General features: G+C 42.1%; 1 protein-coding gene across 1 annotated transcript in view; it reads left to right on the forward strand.

Annotated features, from left to right (window-relative positions):
• Nucleotides 1-1,575: 1,575 nt before the first annotated feature.
• The window catches only part of LOC128661758 (microtubule-actin cross-linking factor 1, isoforms 6/7-like), a 42,664-nt gene continuing 18,439 nt past the window's right edge, over nt 1,576-25,800 (forward strand). Inside the window, exon 1 of the mRNA XM_053715978.1 lies at nt 1,576-2,148. Within this exon, the coding sequence (XP_053571953.1) occupies nt 1,609-2,148 (540 nt within the window). The 5' untranslated portion in view covers nt 1,576-1,608. The remainder of the gene's footprint in view (nt 2,149-25,800) is intronic.

The raw sequence follows: 25,800 nt of genomic DNA on the forward strand, positions 1-25,800 counted from the left end.
ATAAGATAAAGACACATGTATATGTACACAGTGTGATACAGTAATGAGATCTGATTATACCTACAGATATAAGATAATGACACATGTATATGTAAACAATGTGATACAGTAATGAGATCTGATTATACCTACAGATATAAGATACAGACACATGTATATGTAAACAATGTGATACAGTAATGAGATCTGATTATACCTACAGATATAAGATACAGACACATGTATATGTACACAGTGTGATATAGTAATGAGATCTGATTATACCTACAGATATAAGATACAGACACATGTATATGTGCACAATGTGATACAGTAATGAGATCTGATTATACCTACAGATATAAGGTAAAGACACATGTATATGTACATAATGTGATACAGTAATGAGATCTGATTATACCTACAGATATAAGATACAGACACATGTATATGTACACAATGTGATACAGTAATGAGATCTGATTATACCTACAGATATAAGATAAAGACACATGTATATGTACACAGTATGATACAGTAATGAGATCTGATTATACCTACAGATATAAGATACAGACACATTTATATGTACACAGTATGATACAGTAATGAGATGTGATTATACCTACAGTTATAAGATACAGACACATGTATATGTACACAATGTGATACAGTAATGAGATCTGATTATACCTACATATAAAAGATAAAGAAGCATGTATATGTACACAATGTGATAAAGTAATGAGATCTGATTATACCTACAGATATAAGATACAGACACATGTATATGTACACAGTGTGATAATGTAATGAGATCTGATTATTATACCTACAAGCTCAACCCATTGTATTAAGTTGTGGCTTCAAAACACAAAATCAGCTAATTCATATACACAAATAAGCCTTAAAAAAGCAAATTCTCATACATTTTATACTCTGCAGCTGGTAAAAAAAAGTAATTGGAAACACATTAAAAAGGGTCAGTCAAGTAAAAAAAAAACTTTCATGATTTAAATAGGGCATGTAATTTTAAACAACTTTCCAATTTACTTTTATTACAAATTTTGCTTTGTTCTCTTGGTATTCTTAGTTGAAAGCTAAATCTAGGAGGTATATATGCTAATTTCTTAGACCTTGAAGGCCACCTCTAATCTGAAAGCATTTTGACAGTTTTTCACCACTAGAGGGCGTTAGTTCATATGTTTCATATAGATAACATTGAGCTCAGGCACGTGAAGCTCCTAAGAGCAAGCACTGATTGGCTAAAATGCAAGTCTGTCAAAAGAACTGAAATAAGAGGGCAGTTTGCAGAGCCATAGATACAAGGTAATCACAGAGGTAAAAAGTATATTATTATAACTCTGTTGGTTATGCAAAATTGGGGAATGGGTAATAAAGGGATTATCTAACTTTTTAAACAACAAAAATTTTGGTGTTTACTGTCCCATTAAAGGAAAAAACTATTTAATTTTACAGTATACTGTCCCTTTAAGTTGCATACTAGACTGAGATTTTTGAGCCCTGTGTTTGTTCCTTTAACTCACATCTATTTCTTTATTCTAGGCTGGGATTACACTGCCCAATGACTGACACTCCTTGGCTTCTGCGGAACGACTCACCCACACCATGGGCAATTTGGTCAGCAGACCCAGCTGCTTGGGGGAAAAGAGCAGAAAGTCTGAGAAGCTTCTTAAGGAGTGCTGTCTGAAGAAGGAGACAGTGGTTGACATTACAAGCCTTAGGAATAACGCAGAGATCTGCACAAGCTCAGGGGAAAAGAAACAGAATGAACTGGTGATCGAAAAAGAGTTAAATGTCACACCTACGTCTTGTAAGAGCTCAAGGAACGAGCCTCTGCCTAAGCAGAACAACACTGAAGCCAAGATCCAGAATGGGGCAGTCAGAACCCAATCGCCCAAATCCACTCCAGACCATGTGGCAAATGTCTGGACTCCACAAAGGGGGACACTGCAAAGAGCATCTGGGAGTAGTTGGTCATGGAAGCCTTATGCCACCAAAGAGGTGACAGAAGTGACAGAGGTGACAGAAACCGTTGTCACAGAGATTGTGGAGGTTACTCAGTACCCGTCAGGTGACAAGAGTGGGGAGCCTATTGTCACCAGGACTGTGAAGGTGCTAACAGGATGTGCAGGGGAGATGTCCGAGGTTAATATCTGTCCTACTTCATAGGTCTGGTCTGATGCTGTATTTGTAGCTACAGCCTTTTACCAAGCTACTTGATAACGCCCATGATAATCAGCATACATTTGCATGACAAATTGTACAGCTGCTAGGGCTGATTTTATATCATCATCAATTGTTTAATATTATTCATTATCTACATCAGGGACAATCTTAGCTTTTGCGGGCCCTGGGCACGGAAAACTTGTGAGGCCCCACAGCCCAGTGCTCTTATTTCCCTCCCCTGTATGGCCCACCATTGTCCCATTTATTGTTACCTATTTAAAGAATAACCATATATTTTACATCTCCTGATACAATAAAACACTTATTCATAAACTAAATACAGGATATTGCACCTTCACATACCCTCAACCCTGAAAGCACGGAGCCCAGGGAGGATGCCCCTCTTGCCCTGCCCAAAGGGAAGGCCTTATCTACATTAACCTAACACTTATACATATCGTTCATAGCAGTGTACCAGCTGGTGAAAAATCTACTAACCTCTTCAAGTGCCTAATGTCTCATATTGGGCTACATTATAAGCTTTGGGTAATTGATAACTTACAGCGTGTTATTTTGAGCTCGGCCTCGCACAACCAATAATACACAATCAGATGTTAAATATTGTTGGTTAAAATGTTTCCCCAAACCACACTTATATAGCATGTCCTATATCCTATACTATTGCGGTACCAGTGCACGCGTGATCATATTAGAAAGCATCGGTTAAGTGTTGCACTCGAGTACAATACGAAATACCACTGTCTCTTTTAACGCTTTTGATAACCAGTGATAACATATTCTTTTCTATTGCACAGTAAAATAATATGGAAGATGTAGTGACGAACTTAATCAAAAGCCTGGCTACTTGAGAGGAATTCCTGTTTTCACTTAGCGTTATTCAGTATTAATATTAGTGCAGCTTACGCCTCAATCTGCATCTGCACTATCTAATATTAACTCCTATATAAATTTACTGTCATCTGCATAGTGAAAAAAACCACAACAGACAATCGGCTTCATCAGTTCACACTTTGCTTTACTGTGATCTCATGGGGTGTCATGGGACAATCATCCTGATTGGATGTTTAAAGCTGCTTCACAATGGGATGGGGTTAATTAAGACATTTGAGGAAAAATATCTTCCTTTCTTACATGAAGATTATATGTACATGATATTTGTTAGTCAGCTTTTTACAGACATGATGCATCACTTTTAAGTTATCCAGCATTTGGGTATCATTACTCATTACTTGCACATCTGTATCATGAAACATTTTAGTACAACAACCTCTGGTGCCAGGAGATGCCCCTATATACTAAGCACATACTGAGAGTAGTATAGAAATCAGATAGAACAGTCAGGAGATGCCCCTATATACAAAGCACATACTGAGAGTGTGGCAAACCTTGCCACTTATGAACTATGCAGGAATTGTTATTTAGGCTAATGGTTAAAATGTATGTTAAACTGTATGTTACTGTTTAAACTCCCTGCTGTTTCAGTTGGGAAACCCCTTGTAGGGGAGACTGTTTTTAAAAAGTGTTTGTTTTTCCAGTTGTTGAATAAGTTGTTGTTGACTCCCAAGCTATGTGTCGTCTAGTTCTTGGTGGAAAGGGGTTATTATTACAATTACCAAGAGTAGTTACTTGCTTGTCTCTGCTTACCCAAAAGATATTACAGATCCCACCGCTGCCACCAATTGTAGCAGAGAGGCAGTAGGATCTGTAATATATTTTGGGTAGGCAGAGACAAGCAAATAACTACTATTGGTAATTGTAGCAGAGAGGCAGTAGGATCTGTAATATCTTTTTGGTAAGCAGAGACAAGCAAATAACTACTCTTGGTAATGGCACTAACTTGGCAAGTGGGCCTGGCACACACTGCAATAAGATTACACTAGCAGACTGATGTCTCACAGTCAAAAAAGTTTTTTTTTTAAATATTTAAACTACTGTTATAAACGCTGGCAGGCAGGATACTGCAATTAAATTACACTAGCAGACTGATGTAAAAGTTTTTTTTTTTAAATTTACACTAATGTTACACCAGATATGACTGGTGGCACTGAGCAAGTAGGCACAGTATATGCTGTAAGCCTGACACACAGGCTGGATGGCAGTGGCAGGCTGGCCTGGCAACTGAAATTAGATTACAATAGCAGACTAATGTAAACGTTTTTTTTTTTTTTAATTTACACTAATGTTACAACAAATATGACTGGTGGCAAGCGACGGGATTCAAACCGCACAGCAAGTCATAGGACATGTGATGTATATGAACAGACGGTGAATGGGGACAGATTATACCAGACTAAAGAGAACTGCATTGAAGGAATTACTGGAGGCGAGAGGAATTATTGCCAGCAATAAAACCAAAGCAAGGCTGATTGCAGAGCTCATGGAGGGAGACCGGGTAGCAGGTACGTACCCATGGCGAACAACAAAACTGAATTCCAAAAAGAGATGCGGACCCGGTTGGCTTTTTTTCCGCTACCCCATTCGGAGGAGCTTCTGACATGGACATCAGCAGACGTACAGGAGTACTTGATGGTGACCTGACAAACCACCCCGAGACCCGGAGAGCGGCTACCAGTACACTCCAGTGCTCAGTACACTCCAGTGCTGGTACAGGGAAAGCTAAGATTCCCTACCACGCATTCAAGGATCATACAGACACGGAGGATATCGATGGGTACCTACAGGACTTTGAGCGATTATGCCAACTGCATAATATTAGTACCGCTGACCAAGTTCCCCTACTGGCTGGCAAGTTATCTGGGCGGGCCGCTGAAGCCTACCGCACCATACCAGATGAGGACAGCAGGGACTACCAGAAGGTAAAACAGGCCATCCTGACTAGGTATGCTATTACACCGGAGGCATACAGACAGCGGTTCCGAGACCTGAAGAAGCTGGAGAAAGATACCCACACTGAGTGGGCGCATCGTCTAACCAGTGCCGCTAAAGGCTGATTGCAGGCAGCCCAAGTCACCCAGTTGGAAGACCTTTTACAACTCCTGTTGATGGAGCAATTCTTCCAAGGGGTGTCCACTGAATTGCAAAACTGGCTGAGAGATCGAAAACCGTGCACGGTACATACCGCAGCGACCTTGGCCGATGAATACCAAGACGCTCGGAGAGCTCAACGAACACAGCAACGCTCCAGTATTGGGGTCACCCCAACCCCCACTGCAGCTCCCACACCTCTGCTACCCCATCCTGGAGGGGGAATCTACCCACCCCCTCACCGATACCAGACTTGATCAGCTATCCGTTGCCATCTTTGTAACCAACAAGGGCACATTCAGAGAGACTGTCCCAGGAACAAGAACAAGAACCGATCCACATGGAACAACCAGAACAACTTGTCAAACACCATAACCTTGCTCCGGCAACATTTAGTTTCCACCAATCAACTCACCGGAGACTGTGTAGCTGTCCGGGTGGCCGGGGGAGCCATTTACAAGATTCCCACGGCCAAAGTACACTTGGATTGGGGAGCAGGGTCGGGGAACATAGAAGTGGGCCTTATGCAAAATTTGCCCGCAGACGTTATTTTGGGCAACGACTTAGGGGAGCTGACTTCAGCGTTTGCACCCCGAACCTCCACACAAGCAGCACTGCCCGTGGTTACCCGACAACAGGCCCGCACCAACACACTGACTGATCACTCTGAGGCTCAGGTAAGCAATCACCCCCCTAATGTCTCTTGGGCCCCTCCACTAGAGTTTGGTAGCGAAGTGGCCACTGACCCCTCATTGCAAGTATATAGGGATAAGGTAAACCAGAATCAGGCGGGGTTGGAAGGAGAGAGGTATGGTTGGAACAAGGGGTTACTGTACAGGTATACTGAGAAGATAGTGGCCGGATCTATTCCCCTGTCCGTTCAGCAGTTAATAGTACCTCAGAGGTATAGACGAGAACTGCTACGGGTTGCCCATGATATTCCGCTGTCAGGCCACCTAGGAGTTAGTCGGACGAAGCACCGCCTAACTCAGAATTTCTTTTGGCCAGGGATCACCAAAGATATTAGGCAGTATTGCCAGACGTGTGACACCTGCCAACGAGTAGGGAAAAGAGGAGACCGATATAAGGCAAAGCTACACTCCCTCCCCATAATTGAGGAGCATTTTAGTTGAGTGGCGGTGGACTTCATTGGCCCCCTAGCCAAGCCTAGTCCCTCAGGGAAGAGGTATATACTCACGGTCGTGGATTATGCCACCCGATATCCCGAGGCGGTGGCTCTGGCTAATATTCATGCCGAGACCGTGGCGGATACCCTCATCAAAATCTTCTCCCGCATGGGATTTCCCCGGGAGATTATTTCGGACCGGGGCACCCAGTTTACGGCTGAGATTACCCACCAGTTGTGGAGAGCATGTGGGGTGAAACCCATTGTAAATTCCGCTTATCACCCCCAGTCTAATGGGCTCAGTGAACGGTTTAATGGAACACTGAAACAGATGCTCCGCACGTTCATAGATACCCAGAAGAACTGGGAGCGGTTTCTACCCCATTTGCTTTTCGTCTACCGGGAGGTACCTCAGGAGTCCACGGGGTTCTCTCCCTTTGAATTATTATTCGGAAGGAGGGTACGGGGTCCCCTAGATTTAATCCGAGAGCATTGGGAGGGGGAAGTCACTAGTGACGGTACTCCTATCGTATCATACGTGCTGGAGTTTAGGGAGCGCCTGGAGGCCCTGACTCGGACCGTCCGCTCCAACCTTTAGGCGGCTCAAACCCGTTGGCGCCGTTGGTATGATAGGGGCGCCAGGGACCGCAGTTTTCAGACTGGGCAGAAGGTGTTAATCTTAAAACCGGTCAAAATGATAAACGGCAGGCCTCCTGGCAGGGCCCATGCAAGGTGGTGGAACAAATCTGTGACACCACATATGTGATCGGCCCATGTACTGGAGCAGGCGGTAGACGCATGCTCCATGTAAATATGTTGAAGCCGTACCAAGAATGTGCAGAGGAGGTGAATGCTATTTGCGCCCCTGCCGTGGACGACGCAGACAGTTTACAATTGGGTGAGCAGTTAAGTCCTCGGGAATGAGCTCAAATAGCAGAGCTACTGCAGGAAAAGAGAGACACGTTCTCCAACGTGCCTGGATATACCAGACTGGCCACCCATAGGGTAGAAACCCCAGGTCACCTCCCCATGCGTCAACCTCTTTATCGCATACCAGAATCGGTGAGAGAACATATGCGGAAGGAGATTGACGAGATGCTACAGTTAGGAGTGATTGAGCACTCGGACAGCCCCTTGGCCTCGCCGGTAGTTCTAGTGCCGAAGCGAGACGGCACGACCCGCTTCTGCGTAAACTATCGGAAACTTAATGATAAAACCGTCTCTGACGCCTACCATATGCCCCGGATAGATGAGCTCCTGGATAAAATGGCTCAAGGCCAGTACCTCACCACCATAGATCTGTGTAAGGGGTACTGGCAGATCCCACTAGCCGAGGATGCCATTCCCAAATCAGCGTTCGTCACCCCGTTTGGCCTGTACCAATTCAAGGCCATACCATTCAGGATGAAGAACGCTCCGGCTACTATCCAGCGAATGGTAGATCGGCTACTGGATGGGTCCCAAGAGTACGCATGCGCCTATTTAGACGACATAGCTATATTTAGCAGCTCCTGGGACGAGCATTTGAACCATATAGGGGTGATCCTAGATCGCATTAGGGAGGCAGGATTAACCCTTAAGCCTAGCAAATGGGCACCGAGTAGGTAGCGGGCAGCAGAAGCCCAAACCGGCCAAGGTAGAGGCTGTAGCCAAGTGGCCCACTCCCCGTACCAAGACCCAAGTGCTAGCCTTTCTAGGTACCGCAGGCTATTATAGGACGTTTGTACCTAATTATAGTACCCTAGCCAAACCCCTCACCAACCTCACCCGTAAAAACCTTCCTAAGATTGTTACCTGGAGCCCAGAGTGTGAACAAGCATTCCAAGAACTGAAAAACGCTCTCGTAAATGCCCCTATCCTTGCTGCCCCGGATCCAACTAAACGCTTTCTCGTCCATACAGACGCTTCTATGTTTGGATTGGGAGCCGTGTTGAGCCAAGTCGGGGCTGATGGAGGCGAGCATCCTGTGGCCTACCTAAGCAGGAAACTGTTACCCCGAGAAGTTAGCTATGCCGCCATTGAAAAGGAATGCCTGGCCGTGGTGTGGGCCCTCAAGAAACTTCAGCCATATCTATATGGACAACAATTTTCCCTGCTCACAGATCACAACCCGTTGGTGTGGCTGAACAGGGTATCCAGAGACAATGCCCGGCTGTTGCGCTGGAGTTTGGCGCTGCAGCCGTTTGACTTAACAATCCATTACCTACCTGGGAAGCAAAACGGCAACGCCGACGGGTTGTCCAGACAAACTGAACTTGAACCTTGATCTGTGAACACTCCTCCGGACCTCCCCAAGCCAATCCGTTGGGATCAGACTGGGTATGCCGGTTTGGTTCTGGGGGAGCATTGTGGCAAACCTTGCAACTTATGAACTATGCAGGAATTGTTATTTAGGCTAATGGTTAAAATGTATGTTAAACTGTATGTTACTGTTTAAACTCCCTGCTGTTTCAGTTGGGAAACCCCTTGTAGGGGAGACTGTTTTTTAAAAAGTGTTTGTTTTTCCAGTTGTTGAATAAGTTGTTGTTGACTCCCAAGCTATGTGTCGTCTAGTTCTTGGTGGAAAGGGGTTATTATTACAATTACCAAGAGTAGTTACTTGCTTGTCTCTGCTTACCAAAAAGATATTACAGATCCTACTGCCTCTCTGCTACAATTACCAATAGTAGTTATTTGCTTGTCTCTGCCTACCCAAAATATATTGCAGATCCTACTACCTCTCTGCTACAGAGAGTAGTATAGAAATCAGATAGAGCAGCCAGGAGATGCCCCTATATACTAAGCACATACTGAGAGTAGTATAGAAATCAGATAGAGCAGCCAGGAGATGCCCCTATATACTAAGCACATACTGAGAGTAGTATAGAAATCAGATAGAACAGCCAGCAGATGCCCCTATATACTAAGCACATACTGAGAGTAGTATAGAAATCAGATAGAACAGCCAGCAGATGCCCCTATATACTAAGCACATACTGAGAGTAGTATAGAAATCAGATAGAACAGCCAGGAGATGCCCCTATATACTAAGCACATGCTGAGAGTAGTATAGAAATCAGATAGAGCAGCCAGGAGATGCCCCTATATACTAAGCACATGCTGAGAGTAGTATAGAAATCAGATAGAGCAGCCAGGAGATGCCCCTATATACTAAGCACATACTGAGAGTAGTATAGAAATCAGATAGAGCAGCCAGCAGATGCCCCTATATACTAAGCACATACTGAGAGTAGTATAGAAATCAGATAGAGCAGCCAGGAGATGCCCCTATATACTAAGCACATACTGAGAGTAGTATAGAAATCAGATAGAACAGCCAGGAGATGCCCCTATATACTAAGCACATACTGACAGTAGTATAGAAATCAGATAGAGCAGCCAGGAGATGCCCCTATATACTAAGCACATACTGAGAGTAGTATAGAAATCAGATAGAACAGCCAGGAGATGCCCCTATATACTAAGCACATACTGAGAGTAGTATCGAAATCAGATAGAGCAGCCAGGAGATGCCCCTATATACTAAGCACATACTGAGAGTAGTATAGAAATCAGATAGAACAGCCAGCAGATGCCCCCTATATACAAAGCACATACTGAGAGTAGTATAGAAATCAGATAGAACAGCCAGGAGATGCCCCTATATACTAAGCACATACTGAGAGTAGTATAGAAATCAGATAGAACAGCCAGGAGATGCCCCCTATATACAAAGCACATACTGAGAGTAGTATAGAAATCAGATAGAACAGCCAGGAGATGCCCCTATATACTAAGCACATACTGAGAGTAGTATAGAAATCAGATAGAGCAGCCAGCAGATGCCCCTATATACAAAGCACATACTGAGAGTAGTATAGAAATCAGATAGAGCAGCCAGGAGATGCCCCTATATACTAAGCACATACTGAGAGTAGTATAGAAATCAGATAGAGCAGCCAGGAGATGCCCCTATATACTAAGCACATACTGAGAGTAGTATAGAAATCAGATAGAACAGCCAGGAGATGCCCCTATATACAAAGCACATACTGAGAGTAGTATGGGAATCTGATAGAACAGCCAGGATATGCCCCTATATACTAAGCACATACTGAGAGTAGTATATAAATCAGATAGAGCAGCCAGGAGATGCCCCTATATACTAAGCACATATTGGGAGTTGTATAGAAATCAGATTGAGCAGCCAGGAGATGCCCCTATATACTAAGCACATACTGAGAGTAGTATAGAAATCAGATAGAGCAGCCAGGAGATGCCCCTATATACAAACCACATACTGAGAGTAGTATGGGAATCTGATAGAACAGCCAGGATATGCCCCTATATACTAAGCACATACTGAGAGTAGTATAGAAATCAGATAGAACAGCCAGGAGATGCCCCTATATACAAAGCACATACTGAGAGTAGTATAGAAATCAGATAGAGCAGCCAGGAGATGCCCCTATATACTAAGCACATATTGAGAGTAGTATAGAAATCAGATAGAACAGCCAGGAGATGCCCCTATATACAAAGCACATGCTGAGAGTAGTATAGAAATCAGATAGAGCAGCCGGGAGATGCCCTTATATACTAAGCACATACTGAGAGTAGTATAGAAATCAGATAGAGCAGCCAGGAGATGCCCCTATATACTAAGCACATACTGAGAGTAGTATATAAATCAGATAGAGCAGCCAGGAGATGCCCCTATATACTAAGCACATACTGAGAGTAGTATAGAAATCAGATAGAGCAGCCAGGAGATTCCCCTATATACTAAGCACATACTGAGAGTAGTATAGAAATCAGATAGAGCAGCCAGGAGATGCCCCTATATACTAAGCACATACTGAGAGTAGTATAGAAATCAGATAGAGCAGCCAGGAGATGCCCCTATATACAAAGCACATACTGAGAGTAGTATAGAAATCAGATAGAACAGCCAGGATATGCCCCTATATACAAAGTACATACAGAGAGTAGTATAGAAATCAGATAGAACAGCCAGGAGATGCCCCTATATACAAAGCACATACTGAGAGTAGTATAGAAATCAGATAGAGCAGCCAGGAGATGCCCCTATATACAAAGAACATACTGAGAGTAGTATAGAAATCAGATAGAGCAGCCAGGAGATGCCCTTATATACTAAGCACATACTGAGAGTAATATAGTAATCAGATAGAGCAGCCAGGAGATGCCCCTATATACAAAGCACATACTGAGAGTAGTATAGAAATCAGATAGAACAGCCAGGAGATGCCCCTATATACAAAGTACATACAGAGAGTAGTATAGAAATCAGATAGAACAGCCAGGAGATGCCCCTATATACTAAGCACATACTGAGAGTAGTATAGAAATCAGATAGAGCAGCCAGGAGATGCCCCTATATACTGAGCACATACTGAGAGTAGTATAGAAATCTGATAGAGCAGCCAGGAGATGCCCCTATATACTAACCACATACTGAGAGTAGTATAGAAATCAGATAGAACAGCCAGGAGATGCCCCTATATACAAAGTACATACAGAGAGTAGTATAGAAATCAGATAGAGCAGCCAGGAGATGCCCCTATATACTAAGCACATACTGAGAGTAGTATAGAAATCAGATAGAACAGCCAGGAGATGCCCCTATATACTAAGCACATACTGAGAGTAGTATAGAAATCAGATAGAACAGCCAGCAGATGCCCCCTATATACAAAGCACATACTGAGAGTAGTATAGAAATCAGATAGAACAGCCAGGAGATGCCCCTATATACTAAGCACATACTGAGAGTAGTATAGAAATCAGATAGAACAGCCAGGAGATGCCCCCTATATACAAAGCACATACTGAGAGTAGTATAGAAATCAGATAGAACAGCCAGGAGATGCCCCTATATACTAAGCACATACTGAGAGTAGTATAGAAATCAGATAGAACATCCAGCAGATGCCCCTATATACTAAGCACATACTGAGAGTAGTATAGAAATCAGATAGAGCAGCCAGGAGATGCCCCTATATACTAAGCACATACTGAGAGTAGTATAGAAATCAGATAGAGCAGCCAGCATATGCCCCTATATACAAAGCACATTCTGAGAGTAGTATAGAAATCAGATAGAACAGCCAGGAGATGCCCCTATATACAAAGCACATACTGAGAGTAGTATAGAAATCAGATAGAATAGCCAGGAGATGCCCCTATATACAAAGCACATATTGAGAGTAGTATAGAAATCAGATAGAACAGCCAGGAGATGCCCCTATATACAAAGCACATACTGAGAGTAGTATAGAAATCAGATAGAACAGCCAGGAGATGCCCCTATATACTAAGCACATATTGAGAGTAGTATAGAAATCAGATAGAACAGCCAGGAGATGCCCCTATATACAAAACACATACTGAGAGTAGTATAGAAATCAGATAGAACAGCCAGCAGATGCCCCTATATACTAAGCACATACTGAGAGTAGTATAGAAATCAGATAGAGCAGCCAGGAGATGCCCCCTATATGCTAAGCACATACTGAGAGTAGTATAGAAATCAGATAGAGCAGCCAGGAGATGCCCCATATATACAAAGCACATGCTGAGAGTAGTATAGAAATCAGATAGAACATCCAGCAGATGCCCCTATATACTAAGCACATACTGAGAGTAGTATAGAAATCAGATAGAACAGCCAGGAGATGCCCCTATATACAAAGCACATACTGAGAGTAGTATAGAAATCAGATAGAACAGCCAGGAGATGCCCCTATATACTAAGCACATATTGAGAGTAGTATAGAAATCAGATAGAACAGCCAGGAGATGCCCCTATATACAAAACACATACTGAGAGTAGTATAGAAATCAGATAGAACAGCCAGCAGATGCCCCTATATACTAAGCACATACTGAGAGTAGTATAGAAATCAGATAGAGCAGCCAAGAGATGCCCCCTATATGCTAAGCACATACTGAGAGTAGTATAGAAATCAGATAGAACAGCCAGGAGATGCCCCTATATACTAAGCACATACTGAGAGTAGTATAGAAATCAGATAGAGCAGCCGGGAGATGCCCTTATATACTAAGCACATACTGAGAGTAGTATAGAAATCAGATAGAGCAGCCAGGAGATGCCCCTATATACTAAGCACATACTGAGAGTAGTATATAAATCAGATAGAGCAGCCAGGAGATGCCCCTATATACTAAGCACATACTGAGAGTAGTATAGAAATCAGATAGAACAGCCAGGAGATGCCCCTATATACAAAGCACATACTGAGAGTAGTATAGAAATCAGATAGAGCAGCCAGGAGATGCCCCTATATACAAAGAACATACTGAGAGTAGTATAGAAATCAGATAGAGCAGCCAGGAGATGCCCTTATATACTAAGCACATACTGAGAGTAATATAGTAATCAGATAGAGCAGCCAGGAGATGCCCCTATATGCAAAGCACATACTGAGAGTAGTATAGAAATCAGATAGAACAGCCAGGAGATGCCCCTATATACAAAGTACATACAGAGAGTAGTATAGAAATCAGATAGAACAGCCAGGAGATGCCCCTATATACTAAGCACATACTGAGAGTAGTATAGAAATCAGATAGAACAGGCAGGAGATGCCCCTATATACTAAGCACATACTGAGAGTAGTATAGAAATCAGATAGAGCAGCCAGGAGATGCCCCTATATACTGAGCACATACTGAGAGTAGTATAGAAATCTGATAGAGCAGCCAGGAGATGCCCCTATATACTAAGCACATACTGAGAGTAGTATAGAAATCAGATAGAACAGCCAGGAGATGCCCCTATATACAAAGTACATACAGAGAGTAGTATAGAAATCAGATAGAGCAGCCAGGAGATGCCCCTATATACTAAGCACATACTGAGAGTAGTATAGAAATCAGATAGAACAGCCAGGAGATGCCCCTATATACTAAGCACATACTGAGAGTAGTATAGAAATCAGATAGAACAGCCAGCAGATGCCCCCTATATACAAAGCACATACTGAGAGTAGTATAGAAATCAGATAGAACAGCCAGGAGATGCCCCTATATACTAAGCACATACTGAGAGTAGTATAGAAATCAGATAGAACAGCCAGGAGATGCCCCCTATATACAAAGCACATACTGAGAGTAGTATAGAAATCAGATAGAACAGCCAGGAGATGCCCCTATATACTAAGCACATACTGAGAGTAGTATAGAAATCAGATAGAACATCCAGCAGATGCCCCTATATACTAAGCACATACTGAGAGTAGTATAGAAATCAGATAGAGCAGCCAGGAGATGCCCCTATATACTAAGCACTTACTGAGAGTAGTATAGAAATCAGATAGAGCAGCCAGCATATGCCCCTATATACAAAGCACATTCTGAGAGTAGTATAGAAATCAGATAGAACAGCCAGGAGATGCCCCTATATACAAAGCACATACTGAGAGTAGTATAGAAATCAGATAGAATAGCCAGGAGATGCCCCTATATACTAAGCACATATTGAGAGTAGTATAGAAATCAGATAGAACAGCCAGGAGATGCCCCTATATACAAAGCACATACTGAGAGTAGTATAGAAATCAGATAGAACAGCCAGGAGATGCCCCTATATACAAAGCACATATTGAGAGTAGTATAGAAATCAGATAGAACAGCCAGCAGATGCCCCTATATACTAAGCACATACTGAGAGTAGTATAGAAATCAGATAGAACATCCAGCAGATGCCCCTATATACTAAGCACATACTGAGAGTAGTATAGAAATCAGATAGAGCAGCCAGGAGATGCCCCTATATACTAAGCACATACTGAGAGTAGTATAGAAATCAGATAGAGCAGCCAGCATATGCCCCTATATACAAAGCACATTCTGAGAGTAGTATAGAAATCAGATAGAACAGCCAGGAGATGCCCCTATATACAAAGCACATACTGAGAGTAGTATAGAAATCAGATAGAATAGCCAGGAGATGCCCCTATATACTAAGCACATATTGAGAGTAGTATAGAAATCAGATAGAACAGCCAGGAGATGCCCCTATATACAAAGCACATACTGAGAGTAGTATAGAAATCAGATAGAACAGCCAGGAGATGCCCCTATATACTAAGCACATATTGAGAGTAGTATAGAAATCAGATAGAACAGCCAGGAGATGCCCCTATATACAAAACACATACTGAGAGTAGTATAGAAATCAGATAGAACAGCCAGCAGATGCCCCTATATACTAAGCACATACTGAGAGTAGTATAGAAATCAGATAGAGCAGCCAGGAGATGCCCCCTATATGCTAAGCACATACTGAGAGTAGTATAGAAATCAGATAGAGCAGCCAGGAGATGCCCCATATATACAAAGCACATGCTGAGAGTAGTATAGAAATCAGATAGAACATCCAGCAGATGCCCCTATATACTAAGCACATACTGAGAGTAGTATAGAAATCAGATAGAACAGCCAGGAGATGCCCCTATATACAAAGCACATACTGAGAGTAGTATAGAAATCAGATAGAACAGCCAGGAGATGCCCCTATATACTAAGCACATATTGAGAGTAGTATAGAAATCAGATAGAACAGCCAGGAGATGCCCCTATATACAAAACACATACTGAGAGTAGTATAGAAATCAGATAGAACAGCCAGCAGATGCCCCTATATACTAAGCACATACTGAGAGTAGTATAGAAATCAGATAGAGCAGCCAGGAGATGCCCCCTATATGCTAAGCACATACTGAGAGTAGTATAGAAATCAGATAGAACAGCCAGGAGATGCCCCTATATACTAAGCACATACTGAGAGTAGTATAGAAATCAGATAGAGCAGCCGGGAGATGCCCTTATATACTAAGCACATACTGAGAGTAGTATAGAAATCAGATAGAGCAGCCAGGAGATGCCCCTATATACTAAGCACATACTGAGAGTAGTATATAAATCAGATAGAGCAGCCAGGAGATGCCCCTATATACTAAGCACATACTGAGAGTAGTATAGAAATCAGATAGAGCAGCCAGGAGATTCCCCTATATACTAAGCACATACTGAGAGTAGTATAGAAATCAGATAGAGCAGCCAGGAGATGCCCCTATATACTAAGCACATACTGAGAGTAGTATAGAAATCAGATAGAGCAGCCAGGAGATGCCCCTATATACAAAGCACATACTGAGAGTAGTATAGAAATCAGATAGAACAGCCAGGAGATGCCCCTATATACAAAGTACATACAGAGAGTAGTATAGAAATCAGATAGAACAGCCAGGAGATGCCCCTATATACAAAGCACATACTGAGAGTAGTATAGAAATCAGATAGAGCAGCCAGGAGATGCCCCTATATACAAAGAACATACTGAGAGTAGTATAGAAATCAGATAGAGCAGCCAGGAGATGCCCTTATATACTAAGCACATACTGAGAGTAATATAGTAATCAGATAGAGCAGCCAGGAGATGCCCCTATATACAAAGCACATACTGAGAGTAGTATAGAAATCAGATAGAACAGCCAGGAGATGCCCCTATATACAAAGTACATACAGAGAGTAGTATAGAAATCAGATAGAACAGCCAGGAGATGCCCCTATATACTAAGCACATACTGAGAGTAGTATATAAATCAGATAGAACAGGCAGGAGATGCCCCTATATACTAAGCACATACTGAGAGTAGTACAGAAATCAGATAGAGCAGCCAGGAGATGCCCCTATATACTGAGCACATACTGAGAGTAGTATAGAAATCTGATAGAGCAGCCAGGAGATGCCCCTATATACTAAGCACATACTGAGAGTAGTATAGAAATCAGATAGAACAGCCAGGAGATGCCCCTATATACAAAGTACATACAGAGAGTAGTATAGAAATCAGATAGAGCAGCCAGGAGATGCCCCTATATACTAAGCACATACTGAGAGTAGTATAGAAATCAGATAGAACAGCCAGGAGATGCCCCTATATACTAAGCACATACTGAGAGTAGTATAGAAATCAGATAGAACAGCCAGCAGATGCCCCCTATATACAAAGCACATACTGAGAGTAGTATAGAAATCAGATAGAACAGCCAGGAGATGCCCCTATATACTAAGCACATACTGAGAGTAGTATAGAAATCAGATAGAACAGCCAGGAGATGCCCCCTATATACAAAGCACATACTGAGAGTAGTATAGAAATCAGATAGAACAGCCAGGAGATGCCCCTATATACTAAGCACATACTGAGAGTAGTATAGAAATCAGATAGAACATCCAGCAGATGCCCCTATATACTAAGCACATACTGAGAGTAGTATAGAAATCAGATAGAGCAGCCAGGAGATGCCCCTATATACTAAGCACATACTGAGAGTAGTATAGAAATCAGATAGAGCAGCCAGCATATGCCCCTATATACAAAGCACATTCTGAGAGTAGTATAGAAATCAGATAGAACAGCCTGGAGATGCCCCTATATACAAAGCACATACTGAGAGTAGTATAGAAATCAGATAGAATAGCCAGGAGATGCCCCTATATACTAAGCACATATTGAGAGTAGTATAGAAATCAGATAGAACAGCCAGGAGATGCCCCTATATACAAAGCACATACTGAGAGTAGTATAGAAATCAGATAGAACAGCCAGGAGATGCCCCTATATACTAAGCACATATTGAGAGTAGTATAGAAATCAGATAGAACAGCCAGGAGATGCCCCTATATACAAAACACATACTGAGAGTAGTATAGAAATCAGATAGAACAGCCAGCAGATGCCCCTATATACTAAGCACATACTGAGAGTAGTATAGAAATCAGATAGAGCAGCCAGGAGATGCCCCCTATATGCTAAGCACATACTGAGAGTAGTATAGAAATCAGATAGAGCAGCCAGGAGATGCCCCATATATACAAAGCACATGCTGAGAGTAGTATAGAAATCAGATAGAACATCCAGCAGATGCCCCTATATACTAAGCACATACTGAGAGTAGTATAGAAATCAGATAGAACAGCCAGGAGATGCCCCTATATACAAAGCACATACTGAGAGTAGTATAGAAATCAGATAGAACAGCCAGGAGATGCCCCTATATACTAAGCACATATTGAGAGTAGTATAGAAATCAGATAGAGCAGCCAGGAGATGCCCCCTATATGCTAAGCACATACTAAGAGTAGTATAGAAATCAGATAGAGCAGCCAGGAGATGCCCCATATATACAAAGCACATGCTGAGAGTAGTATAGAAATCAGATAGAACATCCAGCAGATGCCCCTATATACTAAGCACACACTGAGAGTAGTATAGAAATCAGATAGAGCAGCCGGGAGATGCCCCTATATACTAAGCACATACTGAGAGTAGTATAGAAATCAGATAGAGCAGCCAGGAGATGCCCCTATATACTAATCACATACTGAGAGTAGTATAGAAATCAGATAGAACAGCCAGGAGATGCCCCTATATACAAAGCACATACTGAGAGTAGTATAGAAATCAGATAGAACAGCCAGGAGATGCCCCTATATACTAAGCACATACTGAGAGTAGTATAGAAATCAGATAGAACAGCCAGGAGATGCCCCCTATATTCAAAGCACATACTGAGAGTAGTATAGAAATCAGATAGAGCAGCCAGGAGATGCCCCTATATACAAAGCACATACTGAGAGTAGTATAGAAATCAGATAGAGCAGCCAGGAGATGCCCCTATATACTAAGCACATGCTAAGAGTATTATATAAATCAGATAGAGCAGCCAGGAGATGACCCTATATACTAAGCACATACTGAGAGTAGTATAGAAATCAGATAGAGCAGCCAGGAGATGCCCCTATATACTAAGCACATACTGAGAGTAGTATAGAAATCAGATAGAGCAGCCAGCAGATGCCCCTATATACTAAGCACATACTGAGAGTAGTATAGAAATCAGATAGAACAGCCAGGAGATGCCCCTATATACTAAGCACATACTGAGAGTAGTATGGGAATCAGATAGAGCAGCCAGGAGATGCCCCTATATACAAAGCACATACTGAGAGTAGTATAGAAATCAGATAGAACAGCCAGGAGATGCTCCCTATATACTAAGCACATACTGAGAGTAGTATAGAAATCAGATAGAACAGCCAGGAGATGCCCCTATATACAAAGCACATACTGAGAGTAGTATAGAAATCAGATAGAGCAGCCAGGAGATGCCCCTATATACTAAGCACATACTGAGAGTAGTATAGAAATCAGATAGAACAGCCAGGAGATGCCCCTATATACAAAGCACATACTGAGAGTAGTATAGAAATCAGATAGAACAGCCGGGAGATGCCCTTATATACTAAGCACATACTGAGAGTAGTATAGAAATCAGATAGAACAGCCAGGAGATGCCCCTATATACTAAGCACATACTGAGAGTAGTATAGAAATCAGATAGAACAGCCAGGAGATGCCCCCTATATACAAAGCACATACTGAGAGTAGTATAGAAATCAGATAGAACAGCCAGGAGATGCCCCTATATACTAAGCACATACTGAGAGTAGTATAGAAATCAGATAGAACATCCAGCAGATGCCCCTATATACTAAGCACATACTGAGAGTAGTATAGAAATCAGATAGAGCAGCCAGGAGATGCCCCTATATACTAAGCACATACTGAGAGTAGTATGAGAATCAGATAGAGCAGCCAGGAGATGCCCCTATATACAAAGCACATACTGAGAGTAGTATAGAAATCAGATAGAACAGCCAGGAGATGCTCCCTATATACTAAGCACATACTGAGAGTAGTATAGAAATCAGAGAGAACAGCCAGGAGATGCCCCCTATATACAAAGCACATACTGAGAGTAGTATAGAAATCAGATAGAACAGCCAGGAGATGCCCCTATATACTAAGCACATACTGAGAGTAGTATAGAAATCAGATAGAACATCCAGCAGATGCCCCTATATACTAAGCACATACTGAGAGTAGTATAGAAATCAGATAGAGCAGCCAGGAGATGCCCCTATATACTAAGCACATACTGAGAGTAGTATAGAAATCAGATAGAGCAGCCAGCATATGCCCCTATATACAAAGCACATTCTGAGAGTAGTATAGAAATCAGATAGAACAGCCAGGAGATGCCCCTATATACAAAGCACATACTGAGAGTAGTATAGAAATCAGATAGAACAGCCAGGAGATGCCCCTATATACTAAACACATATTGAGAGTAGTATAGAAATCAGATAGAACAGCCAGGAGATGCCCCTATATACAAAGCACATACTGAGAGTAGTATAGAAATCAGATAGAACAGCCAGGAGATGCCCCTATATACTAAGCACATATTGAGAGTAGTATAGAAATCAGATAGAACAGCCAGGAGATGCCCCTATATACAAAACACATACTGAGAGTAGTATAGAAATCAGATAGAACAGCCAGCAGATGCCCCTATATACTAAGCACATACTGAGAGTAGTATAGAAATCAGATAGAGCAGCCAGGAGATGCCCCCTATATGCTAAGCACATACTGAGAGTAGTATAGAAATCAGATAGAGCAGCCAGGAGATGCCCCATATATACAAAGCACATGCTGAGAGTAGTATAGAAATCAGATAGAACATCCAGCAGATGCCCCTATATACTAAGCACATACTGAGAGTAGTATAGAAATCAGATAGAGCAGCCGGGAGATGCCCCTATATACTAAGCACATACTGAGAGTAGTATAGAAATCAGATAGAGCAGCCAGGAGATGCCCCTATATACTAAGCACATACTGAGAGTAGTATAGAAATCAGATAGAACAGCCAGGAGATGCCCCCTATATACAAAGCACATACTGAGAGTAGTATAGAAATCAGATAGAACAGCCAGGAGATGCCCCTATATACTAAGCACATACTGAGAGTAGTATAGAAATCAGATAGAACAGCCAGGAGATGCCCCCTATATTCAAAGCACATACTGAGAGTAGTATAGAAATCAGATAGAGCAGCCAGGAGATGCCCCTATATACAAAGCACATACTGAGAGTAGTATAGAAATCAGATAGAGCAGCCAGGAGATGCCCCTATATACTAAGCACATGCTAAGAGTAATATATAAATCAGATAGAGCAGCCAGGAGATGACCCTACATACTAAGCACATACTGAGAGTAGTATAGAAATCAGATAGAGCAGCCAGGAGATGCCCCTATATACTAAGCACATACTGAGAGTAGTATAGAAATCAGATAGAGCAGCCAGCAGATGCCCCTATATACTAAGCACATACTGAGAGTAGTATAGAAATCAGATAGAACAGCCAGGAGATGCCCCTATATACTAAGCACATACTGAGAGTAGTATGGGAATCAGATAGAGCAGCCAGGAGATGCCCCTATATACAAAGCACATACTGAGAGTAGTATAGAAATCAGATAGAGCAGCCAGGAGATGCCCCTATATACTAAGCACATACTGAGAGTAGTATAGAAATCAGATAGAACAGCCAGGAGATGCCCCCTATATACAAAGCACATACTGAGAGTAGTATAGAAATCAGATAGAACAGCCAGGAGATGCCCCTATATACTAAGCACATACTGAGAGTAGTATAGAAATCAGATAGAACAGCCAGGAGATGCTCCCTATATACTAAGCACATACTGAGAGTAGTATAGAAATCAGATAGAACAGCCAGGAGATGCCCCTATATACAAAGCACATACTGAGAGTAGTATAGAAATCAGATAGAGCAGCCAGGAGATGCCCCTATATACTAAGCACATATTGAGAGTAGTATAGAAATCAGATAGAACAGCCAGGAGATGCCCCTATATACAAAGCACATACTGAGAGTAGTATAGAAATCAGATAGAGCAGCCAGGAGATGCCCCTATATACTAAGCACATACTGAGAGTAGTATAGAAATCAGATAGAGCAGCCAGGAGATGCCCCTATATACAAAGCACATACTGAGAGCAGTATAGAAATCAGATAGAGCAGCCAGGAGATGCCCTTATATACTAAGCACATACTGAGAGTAGTATAGAAATCAGATAGAGCAGCCAGGAGATGCCCCTATATACTAAGCACATACTGAGAGTAGTATATAAATCAGATAGAGCAGCCAGGAGATGCCCCTATATACTAAGCACATACTGAGAGTAGTATAGAAATCAGATAGAGCAGCCAGGAGATTCCCCTATATACTAAGCACATACTGAGAGTAGTATAGAAATCAGATAGAGCAGCCAGCAGATGCCCCTATATACTAAGCACATACTGAGAGTAGTATAGAAATCAGATAGAACAGCCAGGAGATGCCCCTATATACTAAGCACATACTGAGAGTAGTATGGGAATCAGATAGAGCAGCCAGGAGATGCCCCTATATACAAAGCACATACTGAGAGTAGTATAGAAATCAGATAGAACAGCCAGGAGATGCTCCCTATATACTAAGCACATACTGAGAGTAGTATAGAAATCAGACAGAACAGCCAGGAGATGCCCCTATATACAAAGCACATACTGAGAGTAGTATAGAAATCAGATAGAGCAGCCAGGAGATGCCCCTATATACTAAGCACATATTGAGAGTAGTATAGAAATCAGATAGAACAGCCAGGAGATGCCCCTATATACAAAGCACATACTGAGAGTAGTATAGAAATCAGATAGAGCAGCCAGGAGATGCCCCTATATACTAAGCACATACTGAGAGTAGTATAGAAATCAGATAGAGCAGCCAGGAGATGCCCCTATATACAAAGCACATACTGAGAGTAGTATAGAAATCAGATAGAGCAGCCAGGAGATGCCCTTATATACTAAGCACATACTGAGAGTAGTATAGAAATCAGATAGAGCAGCCAGGAGATGCCCCTATATACTAAGCACATACTGAGAGTAGTATATAAATCAGATAGAGCAGCCAGGAGATGCCCCTATATACTAAGCACATACTGAGAGTAGTATAGAAATCAGATAGAGCAGCCAGGAGATTCCCCTATATACTAAGCACATACTGAGAGTAGTATAGAAATCAGATAGAGCAGCCAGGAGATGCCCCTATATACTAAGCACATACTGAGAGTAGTATAGAAATCAGATAGAGCAGCCAGGAGATGCCCCTATATACTAAGCACATACTGAGAGTAGTATATAAATCAGATAGAGCAGCCAGGAGATGCCCCTATATAGTAAGCACATACTGAGAGTAGTATAGAAATCAGATAGAGCAGCCAGGAGATGCCCCTATATACTTAGCACATACTGAGAGTAGTATAGAAATCAGATAGAACAGGCAGGAGATGCCCCTATATACTAAGCACATACTGAGAGTAGTATATAAATCAGATAGAACAGCCAGGAGATGCCCCTATATACTAAGCACATACTGAGAGTAGTATATAAATCAGATAGAACAGCCAGGAGATGCCCCTATATACAACGCACATACTGAGAGTAGTATAGAAATCAGATAGAGCAGCCAGGAGATGCCCCTATATACTGAGCACATACTGAGAGTAGTATAGAAATCAGATAGAGCAGCCAGGAGATGCCCCTATATACTAAGCACATACTGAGAGTAGTATAGAAATCAGATAGAACAGCCAGGAGATGCCCCTATATACAAAGTACATACAGAGAGTAGTATAGAAATCAGATAGAACAGCCAGGAGATGCCCCTATATACAAAGTACATACTGAGAGTAGTATAGAAATCTGATAGAGCAGCCAGGAGATGCCCCTATATACTAAGCACATACTGAGAGTAGTATAGAAATCAGATAGAGCAGCCAGGAGATGCCCCTATATACTAAGCACATACTGAGAGTAGTATAGAAATCAGATAGAACAGCCAGGAGATGCCCCTATATACTAAGCACATACTGAGAGTAGTATAGAAATCAGATAGAACAGCCAGGAGATGCCCCTATATACTAAGCACATACTGAGAGTAGTATAGAAATCAGATAGAACATCCAGCAGATGCCCCTATATACTAAGCACATACTGAGAGTAGTATAGAAATGAGATAGAGCAGCCAGGAGATTCCCCCTATATACAAAACACATACTGAGAGTAGTATAGAAATCAGATAGAACAGCCAGCAGATGCCCCTATATACAAAGCACATTCTGAGAGTAGTATAGAAATCAGATAGAACAGCCAGGAGATGCCCCTATATACAAAGCACATACTGAGAGTAGTATAGAAATCAGATAGAACAGCCAGAAGATGCCCCTATATACTAAGCACATACTGAGAGTAGTATAGAAATCAGATAGAGCAGCCAGGAGATGCCCCCTATATACTAAGCACATACTGAGAGTAGTATAGAAATCAGATAGAACAGCCAGCAGATGCCCCTATATACTAAGCACATACTGAGAGTAGTATAGAAATCAGATAGAGCAGCCAGGAGATGCCCCCTATATGCTAAGCACATACTGAGAGTAGTATAGAAATCAGATAGAGCAGCCAGGAGATGCCCCATATATACAAAGCACATGCTGAGAGTAGTATAGAAATCAGATAGAACATCCAGCAGATGCCCCTATATACTAAGCACATACTGAGAGTAGTATAGAAATCAGATAGAGCAGCCGGGAGATGCCCCTATATACTAAGCACATACTGAGAGTAGTATAGAAATCAGATAGAGCAGCCAGGAGATGCCCCTATATACTAAGCACATACTGAGAGTAGTATAGAAATCAGATAGAACAGCCAGGAGATGCCCCCTATATACAAAGCACATACTGAGAGTAGTATAGAAATCAGATAGAACAGCCAGGAGATGCCCCTATATACTAAGCACATACTGAGAGTAGTATAGAAATCAGATAGAACATCCAGCAGATGCCCCTATATACTAAGCACATACTGAGAGTAGTATAGAAATGAGATAGAACAGCCAGCAGATGCCCCTATATACAAAGCACATTCTGAGAGTAGTATAGAAATCAGATAGAACAGCCAGGAGATTCCCCCTATATACAAAACACATACTGAGAGTAGTATAGAAATCAGATAGAACAGCCAGCAGATGCCCCTATATACAAAGCACATTCTGAGAGTAGTATAGAAATCAGATAGAACAGCCAGGAGATGCCCCTATATACAAAGCACATACTGAGAGTAGTATAGAAATCAGATAGAACAGCCAGAAGATGCCCCTATATACTAAGCACATACTGAGAGTAGTATAGAAATCAGATAGAGCAGCCAGGAGATGCCCCCTATATACTAAGCACATACTGAGAGTAGTATAGAAATCAGATAGAACAGCCAGCAGATGCCCCTATATACAAAGCACATTCTGAGAGTAGTATAGAAATCAGATAGAACAGCCAGGAGATGCCCCTATATACAAAGCACATACTGAGAGTAGTATAGAAATCAGATAGAACAGCCAGAAGATGCCCCTATATACTAAGCACATACTAAGAGTAGTATAGAAATCAGATAGAGCAGCCAGGAGATGCCCCCTATATACTAAG

This window comes from Bombina bombina, chromosome 5 (genome assembly GCF_027579735.1).
Source record: "Bombina bombina isolate aBomBom1 chromosome 5, aBomBom1.pri, whole genome shotgun sequence".
Taxonomy (NCBI): Eukaryota; Metazoa; Chordata; class Amphibia; order Anura; family Bombinatoridae; genus Bombina; species Bombina bombina.